This window comes from Myotis myotis, unplaced genomic scaffold (genome assembly GCF_014108235.1).
Source record: "Myotis myotis isolate mMyoMyo1 unplaced genomic scaffold, mMyoMyo1.p scaffold_m19_p_11, whole genome shotgun sequence".
Taxonomy (NCBI): Eukaryota; Metazoa; Chordata; class Mammalia; order Chiroptera; family Vespertilionidae; genus Myotis; species Myotis myotis.
Window position 1 is genome coordinate 34563788 of NW_023416315.1, and position 17947 is coordinate 34581734.

Consider the following 17947-nt stretch of genomic DNA (forward strand, 5'->3'; position numbering starts at 1 on the left):
GAAAATGGAAAGATACCTGTAACACCTAATAAAGACAATCTATCTTTACACATTCCATTGAAATAGAGCATATCTTTCTCCTATTAATTAGGTAGTAATTTCCATTACCAGAGTTCATTTAGCCAAAGGAAAACTGTTAGTTGACAATTTCATTTCTTAAAAAAGTAAACATCTACTCTAGTCTTAATTATGACCAACTAGCTAGAACTAAGTACTAAAGTAGAATAAAAGTCCTGTTTTGTGTGTTGTTGTTTTTTAAAGAAATCTTCATACCCGCCTCTTGTCTCTTTCATGGCAGTAAGGATAAACCAAGAAAATTTGGTCAATTCATACTCAGTAAGTGTTCTCTAGATTGCCCCTATAAAACCTAAAATCAAACTCTGGCAAAATCTGCAAGGGAACAAACAGTTCAGTGATTAAGTCTGAGCAAATCAGAAGAGAGGGCAGAATACACTGGGCTTTCCACAGATCCATAGTAGCAAAATATAAGACCAAAGTGAGCAGCAAGTAACTTGAACTTCCAAAAGTATTAACAAAAATTCTTCAGGAAAAGGTAAAAGAACCCAGAACTTTATAATATACTGTACATATCATGCAATATTAAATTAAAAATCACCTGACATATAAAGACACAAGTAAATGTGATTCAACGTCAAAGAAAAAGGCGGTCAATAGAAACTAAACCTAAAAAATTCCATATTTTAGTGTTAGCTGACATACAGCTATTAGACACATCCAAAGACTTTAAGAAAAATGTTTTAATTAGTGAATAGATAAGGATCTCGGCTGAAAAATGTAAACTATACAACAAGATTCTAGAATGAAAAAGTACAATAACTGAAATTAAGTATTCCCTGGAAAACTTAACATCAGAAAGTGACAGACAATGAGTACATGAATATAATTTATCCAATTTGAATAGCAGAGAAAATAATCTGGAAGAAAAGGAATCTCAGATACATATAGGATAATATTAAATGACTTAATATATGTATAATAGAGTCCAAGAGAAAAGAATGAGATTGAGGCTGCAAAATATGCCTGAAAACTTCCCAAATTTGATGAAAAACTCTGAATTGCAGATTCAAGAAGCTCAGCAAGCCACAAGCATGAAAAAAAGAACCACATTAGGCATTAAGGTTAAACTGCTAAAAATAAAAAATAAAACCTTGAAAACAACTCAAGGAAAAGATAAAAAATTACATAGGGGACAATAGATAATAGCTGACTCGTCATCAGAAATAATGGGAGGCCAGAAGACTATGAAGCCATGTCTTTAAAGTGTTGAAAGGAAAACAAGAACAAAAAGGTCATTTAAACTGAGAGAATCTGTCTCCAGTATTTCTATACTGTAAGAAATGCTAAAGAGAAGACCAAAGCAAAAGAACACCAGATAAAATTTGGATCTATTGGTCTAAACCACAGGTGGGGAACCTTTTTTATGTCAAGGGCCATTTGGATATTTATAACATCATTCGAGGGCCATACAAAATTATCAACTTAAAAATTAGCCTGCTATATGTGGTCAAACATTTAATTTGTCACTCCTAATGCCTTGGCAGGACCAGACCAACTGATCTCACAAGCCTTATACACCCACGGGCCAGATGTTCCCTAGCCCTGATCTAAACAGTACCAGGAATGGTAAATAAGTAATAAATAAATATAAAAGCCCATGTTTTTGTTCTTCACATAATTTACACAAATGACAACTAACTGTTCAAAGCAAAAATTATAACACTCAAAGCTGGAGCTTATAACATATGTAGAAGTAAAATATATAACAAAGGACAAAGAAGGGGTATATAAGCAGAATTACACTGCTGTAACAACTGTGATATGTGAAATATGAAGCAAAGCATAAAGTGTTAGATGTGAGGTATGAAAAAGAAAGGGTGAAGTAGGAAGTCTGAATATTATGACATGTGAAGTATGAGGAGGTAAAATGTTCACTAATGAGTTAAGGATGTACATTGTTAGACCTAGAGCAACTAGGTCTAAAAGAGAGAGAGAGAGAGAGAGAGAGAATATGAATGAAAAGGGACTTTGCTAAAAAGCCACTAGATGAAATAAAATGAAACACTGAAATATTCAATTAGCCTAAGAGAAGGCAGGAAAGGAATAGAAAACAAAAGGAAGAAGAAAACCAAACAAATGGAAAATAAACAGCAGGATGGTAGACTTGCTACCATCTTTCCCTTAAGACAGATGCTGCCACACTGCACTAACCTGTAACATGCAGTAACTTGCTGTTTGGACATCTCCAGTCCTATCGACATAACTCTCCATTAAGTCCACTCCATCTTTAGTAAGGCCTGTAAGCAGAATTCCTTCCAAATTTCCAGCCTCTTTCATTTCATTGGTCAACTTTTCGATGTATCTATTTAACTGGAAAATTCAAAGTGAATTTTCTGAAGCAATCCATTTTACTATATCTCTTGTCCTTCAAAACTTCTACATTGTGGAACAATTTTATTCTTAATAGAAAATATTGTAAAACAAAACCCCTACAAAGATCTAGATGAATGATCTCTAAGTCTTTGCATCTAATATAAATTACAATTCAGCATTCATGATCATTTAATTTTTTTTTTAAAAAAAAGGCAAGGCATTTCTGTGTTTGATAATCCTATATAATAAAAGGCTAATATGCAAATCAACTGAACGGGGGAACTACCGGTTGCTATGACGCACACTGAACATTAGGGGGCAGATGCTCAATGCAGGACCTGCCCCCTGGTGGTCAGTGCACTCCCACAGGGGGAGTGCCACTCAGCCAGAAGCCCTGAGCCCAGCTCACGGCTGGCAAGTGCAGCAGTGGTGGCAGGAGCCTCTCCCGCCTCCGTGGCAGCGCTAAGGCTGTCCAACTGCCGGCTTAGTGGGGAGGGGGCCTAAACGGTCGGTTGGACATCCCCCAAAGACTCCTGGACTGTGAGAGGGCGCAGGCTGGGCTGAGGGATCCCCCTCACCCGGAGTGCACAAATTTCATGCACCGCGCCTCTAGTTATTCTATAAAGAGTATAGGTTTACTGTTATAAATTTAAAGAGAACTGTCATTATTCTGCAAAGTTCTTGCTGCCTATTATAGTAAGATGCAATAGAATCATAGAATCTTGGTGGAAAGGGAACTTCAAGATTATAAAAAATAACCATCTCTTGTAAGGTCTTCCCAGACTTCATTCCTCCCCAAACTCTAGTCAAGATTTCTCTATATTCCCCCAGCACTTTTTTCATTATTAAAGCACTTAGCACATTGTAATACTAGCCATACATGTATTTCTCACTATATATAGCATATGTATTCAGTACCTATTTACTGCATTAGGAAACAGAGGGATCCCTTTATAGCATCCCTAGGAGGTGAGTTTAACATCTTTATCTACTGACCAATCTCATCCAAAAACAGGAATAAACTAAAATATTAAGTCAGCATTATTTTAAAAAGTAAATTTAGTTATAATATACATTTATAATATTTTAATCTAATAAAGAGATTATTTACTTTGCAGAAGAATTTACACACACACACACACATATATCTAACTCACATATATATTTATAAAGGTCAATTTCTCAATCCAGTAACAATAAATATTAATCACTTCAAACATGGAATTAAATCTAGTTCTTACCTGACTATCACTAAGGAATTTACAAGCAAATGCCACTCTGTCACGGACAGCAACTTTGTTTTCATACTGAAAAGAAGAGAAAAAGCAAGGAGTTACTTGTAGGTGCTATGAGTTTTAAATATTTGAAGACTAAGTATTTTATATACATAAAATATAATTATATTTTCAAAGATATTAATAAGTTATTGTGTATATATTGGCTGAACCACTGATCCCCTAAAATGCCTTTTTAAAAATAAAAATAATTTTTTCAATTACGGTTGACACTCAATATTGTATTAGTGTTAGGTGTATGGCATAGTGGTTAAACATTTATATACTTTATGAAGTGATCCCCCATAAGTCTAATTACCCACCTGACACCGTACATGGTTATTCCAATATTACTGAGTGTATTCCCTATGCTGTACTTTACATCCCCTTGACGATTTTGTAATTATCAATTGTTACTTCATTAATCTCTTCAGTTTTTTCATCCAGTTCCCCAAGCACCTCCCATATGGCGACCATCAGTTTGTTCTCTATATGTAAGAGTGTTTATTTTGTTTTTTAGATTCCATATGAAAGCAAAATCATATGGCAGTTATCTGACTTATTTCATCTAAGATGACTTACTTAATATAACTCTCAAGAAATGCTCTGCTAAAGTTACCGTCCTTATGAAGTAAAAATTTCTTAAATATTGATCAATTCAGTTAAAAAAATTCTAGTTCAGTCTTACAAATCTCCAGCAGAATATAAACAATGATGTACAGTTTGTCAACTTTAAGATGCCATGTATTCCTTCCATCACAGAAACTAGTTTGGGGGAAACCAACAAGTCTAGGAAATCTGTGAATTACCAGTGAATATACTAGTATGAATATACTAGGACAGATTTAGAAAAAACAACAACAACACATATTTCTAAATACAAAATGTTAAGTTTTAAAACATACCTTTATAAATAAATACACACAACTTTGTGCCTATAGTAAAATACTATTAGGTGGTTTGTGTCAAAATTTTCAGAGGCATAGGATAAATACTTAAATTTGTGTGAACTTGTCAACACTGTAAAACAATATTTTGAAAAATGCTTACTATGACTGAAGGTACAATTAATTTTGTGTTAAGTAAAAAATTGTTTAAAGATGGAAAAAACCCTATTTCCATTAAAGTCAGTCATTCTATGAATTACAGTTTTCCTCCTTTAAACAAAACACCACTTCAGTCGATACATATCTTAGTACGTTTTCGCAAATATATTTTCTAGGGTTCTGCCCGAAAGAGGGGAACATGTTTGATACAAGCTGGATGTAACTTTTAGTTTCAGTTTCATGTGTTAAAATTTTTTTATCTGAAAAGAGTTATAAATATTATCTGTCCCACTTTACAGCTGAGACAAAACTAAAATCCCTAAAGTTAAGGTAAGTGCAGCAGAGCAAAAATTCAGACCTTCATCTTTTGATTTCCCAAGTCAGTACCTTTTACTAGATTACTGCAACTTAACAATTTTTAAAAAGAAAAACATTAATTATAATTATTTACACATTAAATATAATTAGGTACACTCTTGAAATAGTTTGGAAAGATGATACTCAAGGTAAGATACCCCTACCTAATAAACCAAATTTAGCTATATGAAAAGAAGGGTCTTCATAATAGGTCACTTAATTTAAAATACAGAATTTAATATTTAAACAATATACTTCTCTATCAATTCAAAATTTGAACAATCCATTTCTTTTTCCAGTCCTTATCATTCTCCAGTACTTCTTGAAAGTATCATTTCATTCCTTCCAGATGCAACATTTAAAGTCTTCTATTTAACAAAAAAGAGTACTAATAGTAAAAACAAAAAGAACCCCAATATGCTCTCGGATATTAACCTGAGTTGTCTGAAAAGTCTAATTGCAAATTATTTAAAATAATGGACAAAATCTATAAACTAAGGAATTGCCAAAATGGATAATAACATTTATTAAAATTTTCATTGAGACCTCAATAAAACACATGATTTTATAAATTTTTAGGGAATAACATTTAAATCAATTATTTAAGCAATGTGTATTTTATAAAAAATGCTATAATGTCAAAAAGAAATAACTTTCATGTCAGAAAGCTCTTCTTGGTGCTAGAAAGAAGCCCAACAGAACAAAGAAATTTGTGGTATTGATGTGAAGTTTAAAACTCAAAAGCTAAAACTGATAAGCAAGTCTCACTTTATTCTTTCTTTCCTAACATTGTGATAAAGAACCTATGTGGTTATTGTGGTCATAGGTGGTTAAAGCAGAGGAGAAAAAAAATAGCAATGAAAAGAACAAATAATGAAAAAATGAAATAGCCACTGTAAGTAGTGTGATCATATAATTTCTCTTTTAAACTAGAGAATGACAAATACTAAGTCAGATAAGATGTGGTCATCCTGATCATGTGTTGATCATGTGTTGGTTCACAAAAATGAGAAACATACACAAACTTTTAATTATATTTCAATATAAAATTTATGTTTATATAGTTGTAGAGTTCTGGAGCTCAGTTCTTAAGCTAAAGGATAAAATTCTATTCCTTCTATGTCTGTAAATTATATTACTAAGATTATTTTAAAAATCAAGTTCAGTTTGCTATCAGCTAACTCTAGGTTGGCAGTCACATTCAAGAATAGCTGCTCCAGCCCTGACCGGTTTGGCTCAGTGGATAGAGCGTCGGCCTGCGGACTGAAGGGTCCCAGGTTCGATTTAGGTCAAGGGCATGTACCTTGGTTCCAGGCACATTCCCCAGTAGGGGGTGTGCAGGAGGCAGCTGATCAATGTTTCTCTCCCATCGATGTTTCTAACTCTCTATCCCTCTACCTTCCTCTGTGTAAAAAAAAAAAATCAATAAAATATTAAAAAAATAAAAAAAAGAATAGCTGCTCCAAAGATGTTTAAGATATTTTATTTTAAATAATAGAAAATGCATCAAACTGTAACAGTATTTTTATGCAACAGACATTTGAAAATTTTAACAAGCTAGATAAAAACTCCTATCTTAAAAAGAGCCTTATGAAACAGAAATTAGCTTACCAATACTCCATCATAAGATCCCGCTTCACTTGTCAGAAATGCAAACATGACACACAGATATGGGTTGTTTAATTGTAATCGTAGAGTGCTGCACATTTCTCTCCAAAGGGAGTTCTTCTCATCAGTATAACCCGATAAAGCCATTGCTACCACATTGAGATTCAGATCACCTGCATATTAAAAACAACCAGCTAATCAAAGTGATCAAAAGCTTAATACTGCCTTCTTTCAGTTCTTAAACCATAAACAAATAAACAAATAGAGATTGAATTTTATATGCAAAAAAATAAGCTCACTAGAATAAGGGTTTTGATTCAGGCTGGAAAATTTGAAAAGGACTACAAGCAAAAATTTCCATTCTTATGAAACTTTTGTCCATATTGCAAATCCTATGAACAACAAGTACCTCTTAATTTTCAAGTCCTCATACCAGGCAGGTTCCTATAACGTATGTTACTACTCAGGAACTAACTGAAAAAAAAGTGAAGCCACCCTATCATTTCAAAGCATTGATAGTAAATATTACTATATCTCGGGACTGTAATTTTCAAAATAGTTTTGTTCTCCTATTCCAGTGACGGCGAACCTTTTGAGCTCGGCGTGTCAGCATTTTGAAAAACCCTAACTTAACTCTGGTGCCGTGTCACATATAGAAATTTTTTTGATCTTTGCGACCATAGTAAAACAAAGATTTATATTTTTGATATTTATTTTATATATTTAAATGCCATTTAACAAAGAAAAATCAACCAAAAAAATGAGTTCGCGTGTCACCTCTGACACGTGTGTCATAGGTTCGCCATCACTGTCCTATTCCTAAATACATAATGCATATATTTATGTTTTAACTACAAGGTAATAAAAGCCAATATTTCAGCATTCTTATTATAGTATTATACTTTTAAATTTTCTAGGGCAAAACTATCAGTATTACCACATTTGAAAAAAAAAAGCATTTGTTACAAACAGTCTTTTACACATTTATTCTTGGAATTTATGTGGCTGCTGATAAGCTGCTAACCTAGAAGTCAACACTATGGCTGTCTAGACTTCTAACAAGTTTAGCATCAAAAGAGAAAACTAAATTGACCTTTAACTTTTACTCAAGTATTTTTACATTTATCATAGCAGTTTTGTTTTCTGATCCTAATTATTTTCTTTCTTTTTCAAATAAAACAGGATTTCCCACCTTATGTCCTTAATAGCCTTGTTCTTAATTTCTATAAACACTTTCCCCAAATACTTTGTGCTTGCTCTCTGCCTACTATTTAAAGACTTTAATAATTAATACCAAAAAAAGGGAATATCTTCTTTGAATCCTGCTTAGAACCAATTATTTCCAAATAGAAAGGAATATTAGACTCAGAGCAATCTTTCCTTTAGTTCTTAACTAAAATATTAAAATCACTAGAATGAAATTTTCCCCTACTGTTAGTAGGGGTGTTCAAATCTACCAATATTCCACATGATAGGAAAGTATCATGCTCTCAGGTCACAGCAAAATTCTAATTAGAAATGGCCTTAAATATCAATTGTTTCCCCCATCACCAAGTCTTCTTTTATTGATTGATTGATTTAAAGAGGAGAGAGATAGAGAGAAAGAAACAAGGATTTATTGTTCCATTTACTCATGCTCTCATTGGTTGCCTTTTGCATGTTCCCTGAACAGGGATTAAACCTGCAACCTTGGTGCATAAGGATGATGCTCTAACCAACCGAGTTACCTGGCCAGGGCATCACATGTCTCTTATTGCAAACTCAAATGGGGAAGACTTATAACAAAAATGAAGAAATAGATGCCAATCTGAACAAAACATTAGCTTTTTCAACTTTCAGTGTGCAAGTAAATATATTACAGTTAATTTCATGTTTTTCTCTCTGGTACAACAAAACTGTAAAGGTTTCTAAGTGGACCAGCAAATAGAAATTAAATTTTCTGACTACTCAGAAATAATTTGCCAAGTATATTAAAAATCAGTAGCTATATACATTCTAGGCATTTTCAAGTGATATGAAAACTGATAAGAAAAAAACTGAATTTTTGGGCCTTAGTTGGGTAGCTCAGTTAGTTAGTGTTGTCCTAATATACTAAGGTTGTGGGATCAATCCCTGTTCTGGGCGCACACAGGAATCAACCAATGAATGTATAAATAAGTTGAACAATAAATCAGTATCTGTCAGTCTCTCTCTCTCTTACCCTCTAAAAATATTAAAATAAAATTATGTGCTCACTTCGGCAACACATATACTAAAATTAGAACGATACAGAGAAGATTAGTATGGCCCCTGTGCAAGGATGACATGTGAAAATTAAAATAAAATTAATCAATAAAAATAGTTTAAAGAGAAAAACTGAATTTCTGGATTAAGATTTCTTTCTCTAAGTATTCCTTTGCAAAATATTAAACTAAAATTTTATCACATTTCACTGTTTATTCCTTTCTAAAAAATATTAAGTGGGAATTATGTTTAAATCACCAGACTCAAGTAGAAAAACTTCTGCAAATCAAAAATGTCATTTTTATAAGAATCTACAGTATAACTAAAAATGTGTAGAGTTTCCTAAAAGTCAACCAATAACTATTCAAAAAATAAAGTCTATATATATAAAACCCTAAGCAACCGGTCGACCAAACAACCAGATGACCAGCTGGTTGCTATGACACACACTGACCACCAGGGGGTAGATGCTCAATGCAGGAGCTGCCCCCCGGTGGTCAGTGTGCCCACACAGTGGGAGTGCCGCTCAGCTGACTGACAGGCACCAGACGCCAGGCTCACGGCTGGTGAGCGCAGCTGCAGTGGCACTAGCCTCTCCCACCTCTGCTGCAGCGCTACCAAGCAGCAGCAGGCGCAGCGGGGCTGGGATGAATGGGAGCGGTACAACGCCAGGCCCAGGCTCGGGCTAGGGCTCCTCCCTGGCTGCCTGCCGTTTCGCACAGTACTACATCCCCCGAGGGGTCCCAGATTGCGCGAGAGCACAGGCCAGTCTGAGGGACCCCACCAGTGCACAAATACACTCAAATGTTCGCCATAAAAATGCTTGCAAACTAAAGTAGTCTTAATCTCCAAGAAAATACATTTTTAAAATGTACGTGAGCTATTTTTAAAAGAAAAAACTTTGAAAATGGACACATTTGAGCATTCCTTAAAGGACAATTAAGACACATTTTCTTTACAGACTTAAACCAAGACATAAATAAAAGGGAAAAGCTAATATTTATAGATACAGTACTGTGCTAATTTCTCTTTCAAAAAAATTTACATGAAAATATTAACTGATTAATGTTTTGAAAGTTGTATCTTTTTTTTTTTTAAAGGAATCTATGAACTGCAAGTACCGTAGAATATAACCCAATACCTTTTTCTGAAGATGCCCCTTCATTCAGGATTTGGATTGCTCGTCGAATATCCAAGTTGAACAATGCCACAGCAGCAGCTCTCTCCCATTCCCCTTCTTGTACCAGGGAGTTCAAAAATGGCCCTACATCTACATCTGTTCCTTTCTTAATCCACCCACAAAGCTGTAAAGCTAAGATTCTTTCTTCATTCAAATTCTGTATATCAGTTTGCTTATCCAATCCACTCCAATTATGTCTGGTGTTTTCCACCATTCCTAAAACGAGAAACATTTTTATATTAATTGCTTTATTATTTATTATTTTTAGTGAATTTAATGAGGTTACATTGATTAATAAAATTACATAGGTTTAAGGTGTTCAATTCTATAATACATTATCTGCATATTGCACTGTGTGTTCACCACGCCATGTCATGTCTCCTTCCAACACCATTTATACCCCCTTTACACCCTCTTTTGCCTCCCCCGCTCCCATTTCCCTCTGTTAATAACCATATTGTTGTCTATTTATGAGGTTTTTTGTGTTGTTTCTTTAATGTATTTTATTGACTTTTTACAGAGAGGAAGGGAGAAGGATAGAGAGTTAGAAACATCGATGACAGAAAAACATCAACCAGCTGCCTCCTGCACACTCCCTACTGGGTATGTGCCCGCAACCAAGGTACATGCCCTTGACCGGAATCGAACCTGGGACCCTTCAGTCCACAGGCTGACACTCTATCCACTGAGCCAAACCGGTTAGGGTGGTTTTTGTGTTTTTATTCTTCCTTGAAATATATTGTCAGTTTTACAGATAAATATTTCAACATCAGATTTTGAATATTTAATTTCTCAGCCATAATTTGATAGCATAAATATAAAATATGCCACGAAGAAAACATACTTTAAATATTGCTAAGTACAACAGCATCTTGACTTATCAAAAAGAGCTTTTGGAATAACAGTCATTGCTTGATAGTCTAAGCTGAGTCACTGCTTCAGAGAAGCCTCCCTGGTCAACTAATGTAAAATAGGGTGCCATCTGCTATTATCTTACTTACCACTGTTTTCTCTATTTCCTTTAGCACTAACATAAGCTCTCCCCTTTTTTTAAAAAATTCATTTTTTAGTCTCTTTTCTTATTAGAACAATAGCTCCAAAAGAGCAGGCATTTTGTCTGTTTTATTTAAAAGGTATCCCTGGTGCTTGAGTTTCAACAGATGCTCACTATCTATCCCTCCTCCCATGGTTTCTGTCTGTCTCTCTTTCTATGTATATACATATACATATACATATACATATACATATACATATACATATACATATGGAAAAATGAGATCATAAACATCAAAATATTTTGAAAGTTTAAGGTAAGTACTAAAACTAAAATACGATAAGAATGATTTGAAGTCCTCCTTCCCTTTATTTATTTATTTATTTATTAAATATTTTTTATTTATTTTTTACAGAGAGGAAGGGAGAGGGATAGAGAGCCAGAAACATCGATCAGCCCCCTCCTGCACACCCCGCACTGGGGATGTGCCCGCAACCAAGGAATCGAACCTGGGACCCTTTAGTCCGCAGGCAGACGCTTTATCCACTGAGCCAAACCGGTCAGGGCTCTCCTTCCCTTTAAATCAGAAGACTTTATATTCTCATTCTCTTTTCATGAGAAATCTAAATAAACTCTTGTAGCATTATTTACATTGCAATCAAGGTTGTTGATCCTATGATACTTGGTACCAAATAAAGATTAAATAAATGAATAGAAAATTTAAGGACTCTATTAATTGCAACTCAAATTCTTCAATGTTCTAGAAAGTTTTACCACCAAACTTCATGAAGAAGTCCCAAGATGAGTTATTTGTAAGATTTTTAAAATTTAAAAAATAGTTAACTAATACACTTGAAATTACTTATTTTTAACCTTACTATTGGGAACTATTGTCAGTATAGGTCAAGGAGTTAGAGGAAAGAAGACTTCTGAAAAGAGAACTCCTGCCCATTGAAATGAGGAAAGCATTCTGCTCTATTAGCAACCATGATGGAAGTCATTTGAGACAAAAAATCACTTTTAGCTTTAAAAAGTGAAATTTTAAAAACTATGAGAAAACTTTGAATAATTAAATAAAATAAAATAGGTTACTTTTCCAAATTTATATTGTTTAGATAGAATGTAGTCATTAAATTTCAGGTAAAACAAACTGCAGATGTACTAAGGTATTTATTTTCATACTGCCCCTATAAATTTTGGATTAAATGCTGATATTATTTAATAAATAGTAAAATAACAATTTTAAACAGGTGAACAAAAAGCGGCCGTTTATTTTTCAAATGATTTCTCAATTTCTTAGAGTTCTTATTTTACACAACTTTTGTCATGAAATAGAGATCAATATATATGAATCCAAAGAGTTCATTGCTAGAAGGTGGAAAAGTATGTCATGTATTTTGGCTGCTCAAAGATGTTCTTACTGCTCGATAACTATGCTATAAGTAATTAGGAATATCAAATAAGCAATGTGATATTATTGTGGACTTTTAAGAATATAGTCATATTATGATTTTTAACATGTGTGGATTTAATATCCAATAAACAAATATGAACTTATTACTGAAAGAAATAAATTTGTATGTGAACTTTTAAAAAATGAATTTCAAATATATGATTTTAACATCTCACTGAAAAAATTAAAATCTAGTTATGCACGTTACGCAATTCTAAGTGATGAAATTCTATCACCCAAATTTGAGATTGCCATATATATGAATAATAGAATCAACATTTTATTGATGGTTGCAAGAGAAACAAGTTCACTTAAACATTAAAAAACATTTTAAAAAATTTTTCAAGCCCTAGACCAGGGGTGGGCAAACTTTTTGACTCGAGGGCCACAATGGGTTCTTAAACTGGACCGGAGGGCCGGAACAAAAGCATGGATGGAGTGTTTGTGTGAACTAATATAAATTCAAAGTAAACATCATTACATAAAATGGGTACGGTCTTTTTTTTTTTTTTTTTTTTTTTAGTTTTATTCATTTCAAACGGCCGGATCCGGCCCACGGGCCGTAGTTTACCCACGGCTGCCCTAGACAGTTTGGCTCAGTGGATAGAGCATCGGCCTGCAGACGGAGGGGTCCCAGGTTCGATTCCGGCCAAGGCCGCATGCCTGGGTTGCAGGCTCGATCCCCAGTCGGGGCATGCAGGAGGCAGCCAATCAATGATTCTCTCTCATCATTGATGTTTCTATCTCTCTCTCCCTCTTCCTTCCTCTCTGAAATCAATAAAGAAATATATTTAAAAAAAGAAAATTTGTTTCAAATACTACACCAGCAATAAGACACTTTGCTATTTCTAGATATTAATATGTTGCACTTTTACACCTATATAAAAACAAAGAAGTAAAATTATGCAGTATTTTTAAGCACATTTTGTTGTTAAAAACACTAAATCCTAGCTATTTTACCCTTTCAAGTAATTATGAATAGGTAAGTTCTCTAGATCAGTTTTCATCATGTTGGATGAAAAGCTGACCGAAATTTATTACACAATTTTCTATCTTAAAAGGAAGGAATTATACCTATTGAGAACACTGTAAAAACTGCTCTACAAGACTGTACAAGACATTCCCTCGGAAAATGCATTATTGTCATACTTGTTGATTTCAATACTTAGTCCGTCCAATAAACTAGCCTCTTTGATCCTTTGCTTCCTTATCTCCAGTGGTCAACACCTCCAAGACTTTACCCACTTTCATGGACACTCTCCAAATTGTCCTCCAAAAGTGCCAATTTTTTTTTTTATTATCACCCAAGGATATATTTTAATTGATTTGATTTTTAGAAGAGAGGAAAGGGGAGAGAGAAACATCGACTGGTTGCCTCTTGTATGCACCCGGACTGGGGATAAATGGGAGCATGAGTTTCGGGGGGGGGGGGGTAGGTTGGGGTTAATGGGGGGGATGAGGACACATTTGTAATACCTTAATAATAATAATAAAAAAAATATTCAAAACAAAAAAAAAGTGCAACTTAGGTATGTGCCCTGATCAGGAATCAAACCTGTGACCTTCCGGTGCATGGGACAATGCTCCAAACAACTGAGCCAAAAGAGCCATTGTCTAACCACAACCTCAAAGTCTTCTGAAAATCTAATTTCCTATGCTTCAACCTCATACTCTCTTGACCACTCATAGTTTTACAGTCTTTTCCTCCCATTTTCCTCTCTATCCAAGCTAGATTCCAAGGGTCAACAACTGAGTCGTTCTCTTAATTCTCTTGCCACACTGCCCTTTATTCTTTCCTCTGGTAAAACATTTCTCCACAATCTTCCCATGTTTCTCAAGACAACTCTCTCTGCTCTTCTCCCCATCTTCTCTAGACAACCTTCTTGCTCTTTCTCAACAAGCAAACCTACTATATTGAGAAAACAGGAGTCATCAGGTAGCAAAGCCCTCAGCTCTTGTCACTGAACCTTAAACAAACTGCGTACCTTTCCCCTTTCCCTCTGGCTAATATGGAGGTGTACATACTCATATCTAAAGCTTTGGATCTCTTTCTCACCCATTCCTAGGAATTTTGCTCTTTACTTCCTTATCTCCTCATCTTCAACCTCTTTCTTTGGTTTTTTTCCCATCAGCATTTAAACATACTTAAATTAATCCCATGTTCAAAACAAAAACAAAGCAATACAAAAGTCCTCTTTGACCCCCAATTCACCTGCTGCTACTACTACTACTGTATATATTTTTATCCTCCTTCATCTAGTCAAATTTCTTGAATTATGTAAAATGGATGACTTTACTTCTTCAACCTACTCTAAATTTCTTGCCCCCTGGATATCTCCATCTAACTATCTCGATTCAATTTATTCCTAAATAAAATTCTTACTCTTCTCAAATACACTCTTCCTATGTGATTCCTATATAATTAATGAATACCAGTATTAAACCAGTTTCCTAAGCTATGTTATCTTTTCACTTTTCCTTCTCCTCCATCCCCTTTATCCAATTAATCATTAAATTGTGTCCCAATCTCTAATTTATCCACATTTCTCTAGCTCCTCTGCCACTAACCTTGGTAAGAACACCATTATATCTTTCCTGATTACTGTGGCTTCTCTGAGGTCCCTACCATCAATCTTGATCCTCTTCAATTCATTCCTCACAGTGACAGCTATAAAACACAATCTAATTGTCACTATTCTTTAAAATATTTCCTTGGTTTCCCCTTGTTACAGGATAAATCTCCCTAAATTATTACCATGAGTTACCCATTGCTTACTTTTCTAATATCCATTCTTTCTTCACTTTCTCTCACATGCTCTGTTCCAGCAATACCTGCATATGCTATGCTCCTTCGCCTTGGGGCTCAGGCATATGGTGCTCCCTGCCTGGACTTTGTCTCTGCCTTTACCTCCTCCAGGAAACCTTCTCAACACCTACAAACAGATCAGGAATTCTATATATAATTGTCTGTTCTTCTTCATGTTATAACCGCCTGTTTTAGCTATCTTGTTCAGTATCCATAACTGATATCTTGTTCATAATTATGTCTCCAGGTCCTAGAACAATTCTTAGCACATAGTGAACAACTAATAAATATTTGCTGAATGAGTGAATAAATTTACCTCATATTGTAGTAAGAATTAAAGTAACATGGAGAAAGCAATTGGCATGATGTCTAATTCATAGTAAGCACTAAATATATTTGCCACCAAAGTTTAAATATAGCTGTGTTATAATAAATTTGATTAAATTATGGTGGGCAAGATGGCTCAATGTATAGATTATGTGTTAAGTTATTAACACATAATGGTATTTTATTATTAATACAATGGTATTAGAGATACCATTAGAGAATGGAGTATGGCCAGATAAAAGATTGAAACCTAGGAATGCTATCTTTGACAGTCATTTCTCTATTACTTTTGGGTTGTACAAACAAAAACATAGAAGCCAAACCAAACAAAAAGCTGAAGGTCTAGTCTAGCAATGAGGAAATCTTTCCAAAGGTAGTTTTGTTTTTTTAGTTTGGGTAAAGACCACTTGACTTAAATCAAGATACTCAGTTTGTCTCTACTGTACCCAAACCACAGATATTCCGCCTTCCCTCTTGCTTTTCCTCAGAGGTAGTTGGGTGGGTTTTCCCTAAACATATCAAAATATAACAAAAACAATAATAAACCTCAGAATAACTAAGAATGCAATGTGGCCTGATCTACTTTTTAGATAAAATACTAAAAATTTTGTAAACTCCATGTTTAATTCTTTGCAGTAGTTCTAAAATCATGAACCTCGGTATTCAGGTTCATTGACAGGGGTAATACAGTATATCTGTCCTTTTACTTATATTAATAAAAAGTAGAAGTTTTAAATTGAAGTCACTCATTTTATTATTTATAATAAAAATTACTTTTTTGGTGGAGAGCTAATGAGAACACCTAAATGAAATAGGTCAAAAAAGTAGTCCACTGCATCTTTATCAATGTGAACTAAAGCAATTTTTTTGAGCGTTTTAATCCTCATCCAAGGACATGCTGAGAGGGAGGGAGGGAGGGAAGGAGGATGGGAAGGAGGGTGGGAAGGAGGGAGGAAGAGAAAGGGACATCAATGTGAGAGGAAACGGCAATTGGTTGCCTTCCATACGCTCCTCAACCAGGGATCAAACCCACAACCCAGGCTTGTGGCCTGTCCAGCAATCTAACCTTCCTGGCAACCTCTCAGCACACGTGACAATGCTCAATCACCTGAGCCACTCCAGCTGGACTGAACTAAAGTTGACAGTCCTTTTAAAAATTATAACAGTTTAATCAAAATACTTAATCTACTCTTAAAAATAGCACTTTACTTAGTATTATTTTTATACTATTGAAAGTCATATTAAAATCCAAGTTGGATTTATTACTTCTGCTAACACTCTGACTAAATTATGTGAACTTTTCTAGCAGCTTGAATTAGGCCCAAATGTGATTGCTAACAAAAGCTAGATATGGAATCCTCATTTGGGGAGATGATTGTAGTATAACCTACCATTTAATTTCAATAAAAACATTAAAGAAGTCAGTAGAAAAAAATAGTAAGTTTGGCTCTTTTGTCTTCTTTACTTCATTCTTCAATAGTCTATCAATTTCAATCCTATAGTAATTCACACATTCAATCAGCAAGGACTATTTCAGGTAAGGGTCCTTTAAGTAAGGCCATACTTGGTGTCAATTACATACAGACCTTGCCATTAGATAGCTAAGTGAAAGTAAGCAGCAAAATAAAAAGGGGGCTTCTTCAATGAGAAATTTAGTTTTTATAAATGCAAAGTAGTATAATAAAATTCTAACAACCAGGATCCTATAAATCATCTAATGTAATACCTCTAAAAATGGGTCTTCATAAAAAACAATTATGTATTTAAGTCAACAATTTACAAAAATATCTATTCAAAACCCAAAAGAGAAAAAAAAGTATTTATGTATACTATCCTGAAATACATAAATAGGGAAATATAAAAGCACAAAAATTATGAACATATTGCAGAAAATAGAATTTTCTTACCTAAAGATGATTTTACAATTGATTTAATTCCTGCATAAACCAATGATCCTTTGTTGCCTGGAGATTTCTGGTCCATATCTTCTGTATACTGCTTCATGAGTATTTAAATGCATAGGAAATACTAGTAATAATACATAATAAAATATCTCAAAGCTAAATTTACTTTGATTTGAAGCCAATTCATAATAGGCGTCAGTGCAAGCAAGGTGGTTCTACTCTATTATGGATTTATACTTTCTTCCTCCTACACAATCTGCAAAGCAGTATTTCAAGTTCTACAGTTTTAAACAATTTTAGTTTGTAATTTTAGCACTATATAACTTGTATTTGCATATAAAACATTCAGTATATTTATAGACCTTTTAATAAACTTCAACATTT

At 34.2% G+C, this 17947-nt stretch overlaps 1 protein-coding gene and 1 non-coding gene across 7 annotated transcripts in view; one reads left to right on the forward strand and one right to left on the reverse strand.

Annotated features, from left to right (window-relative positions):
- MIOS (meiosis regulator for oocyte development) overlaps window positions 1-17947 on the reverse strand; it is a 33758-nt gene that overhangs the window by 7469 nt on the left and 8342 nt on the right. For all 6 annotated transcript variants that reach the window (XR_004970893.1, XM_036328084.1, XM_036328079.1 and 3 more), the window contains 5 exons: window positions 17567-17665; window positions 10041-10295; window positions 6680-6849; window positions 3633-3698; window positions 2230-2388 (listed from right to left, as the gene is read on the reverse strand). Coding sequence is in view for 5 of the 6 variants with exons in the window: in XM_036328084.1 (XP_036183977.1) it covers window positions 2230-2388; window positions 3633-3698; window positions 6680-6849; window positions 10041-10295; window positions 17567-17665 (749 nt within the window). In the remaining variant the exon portion in view is untranslated. The remainder of the gene's footprint in view (window positions 1-2229; window positions 2389-3632; window positions 3699-6679; window positions 6850-10040; window positions 10296-17566; window positions 17666-17947) is intronic.
- Window positions 8904-9010, forward strand: LOC118666647. Its single transcript, XR_004971005.1, has one exon. It is a non-coding gene; the product is annotated as a U6 spliceosomal RNA (small nuclear RNA).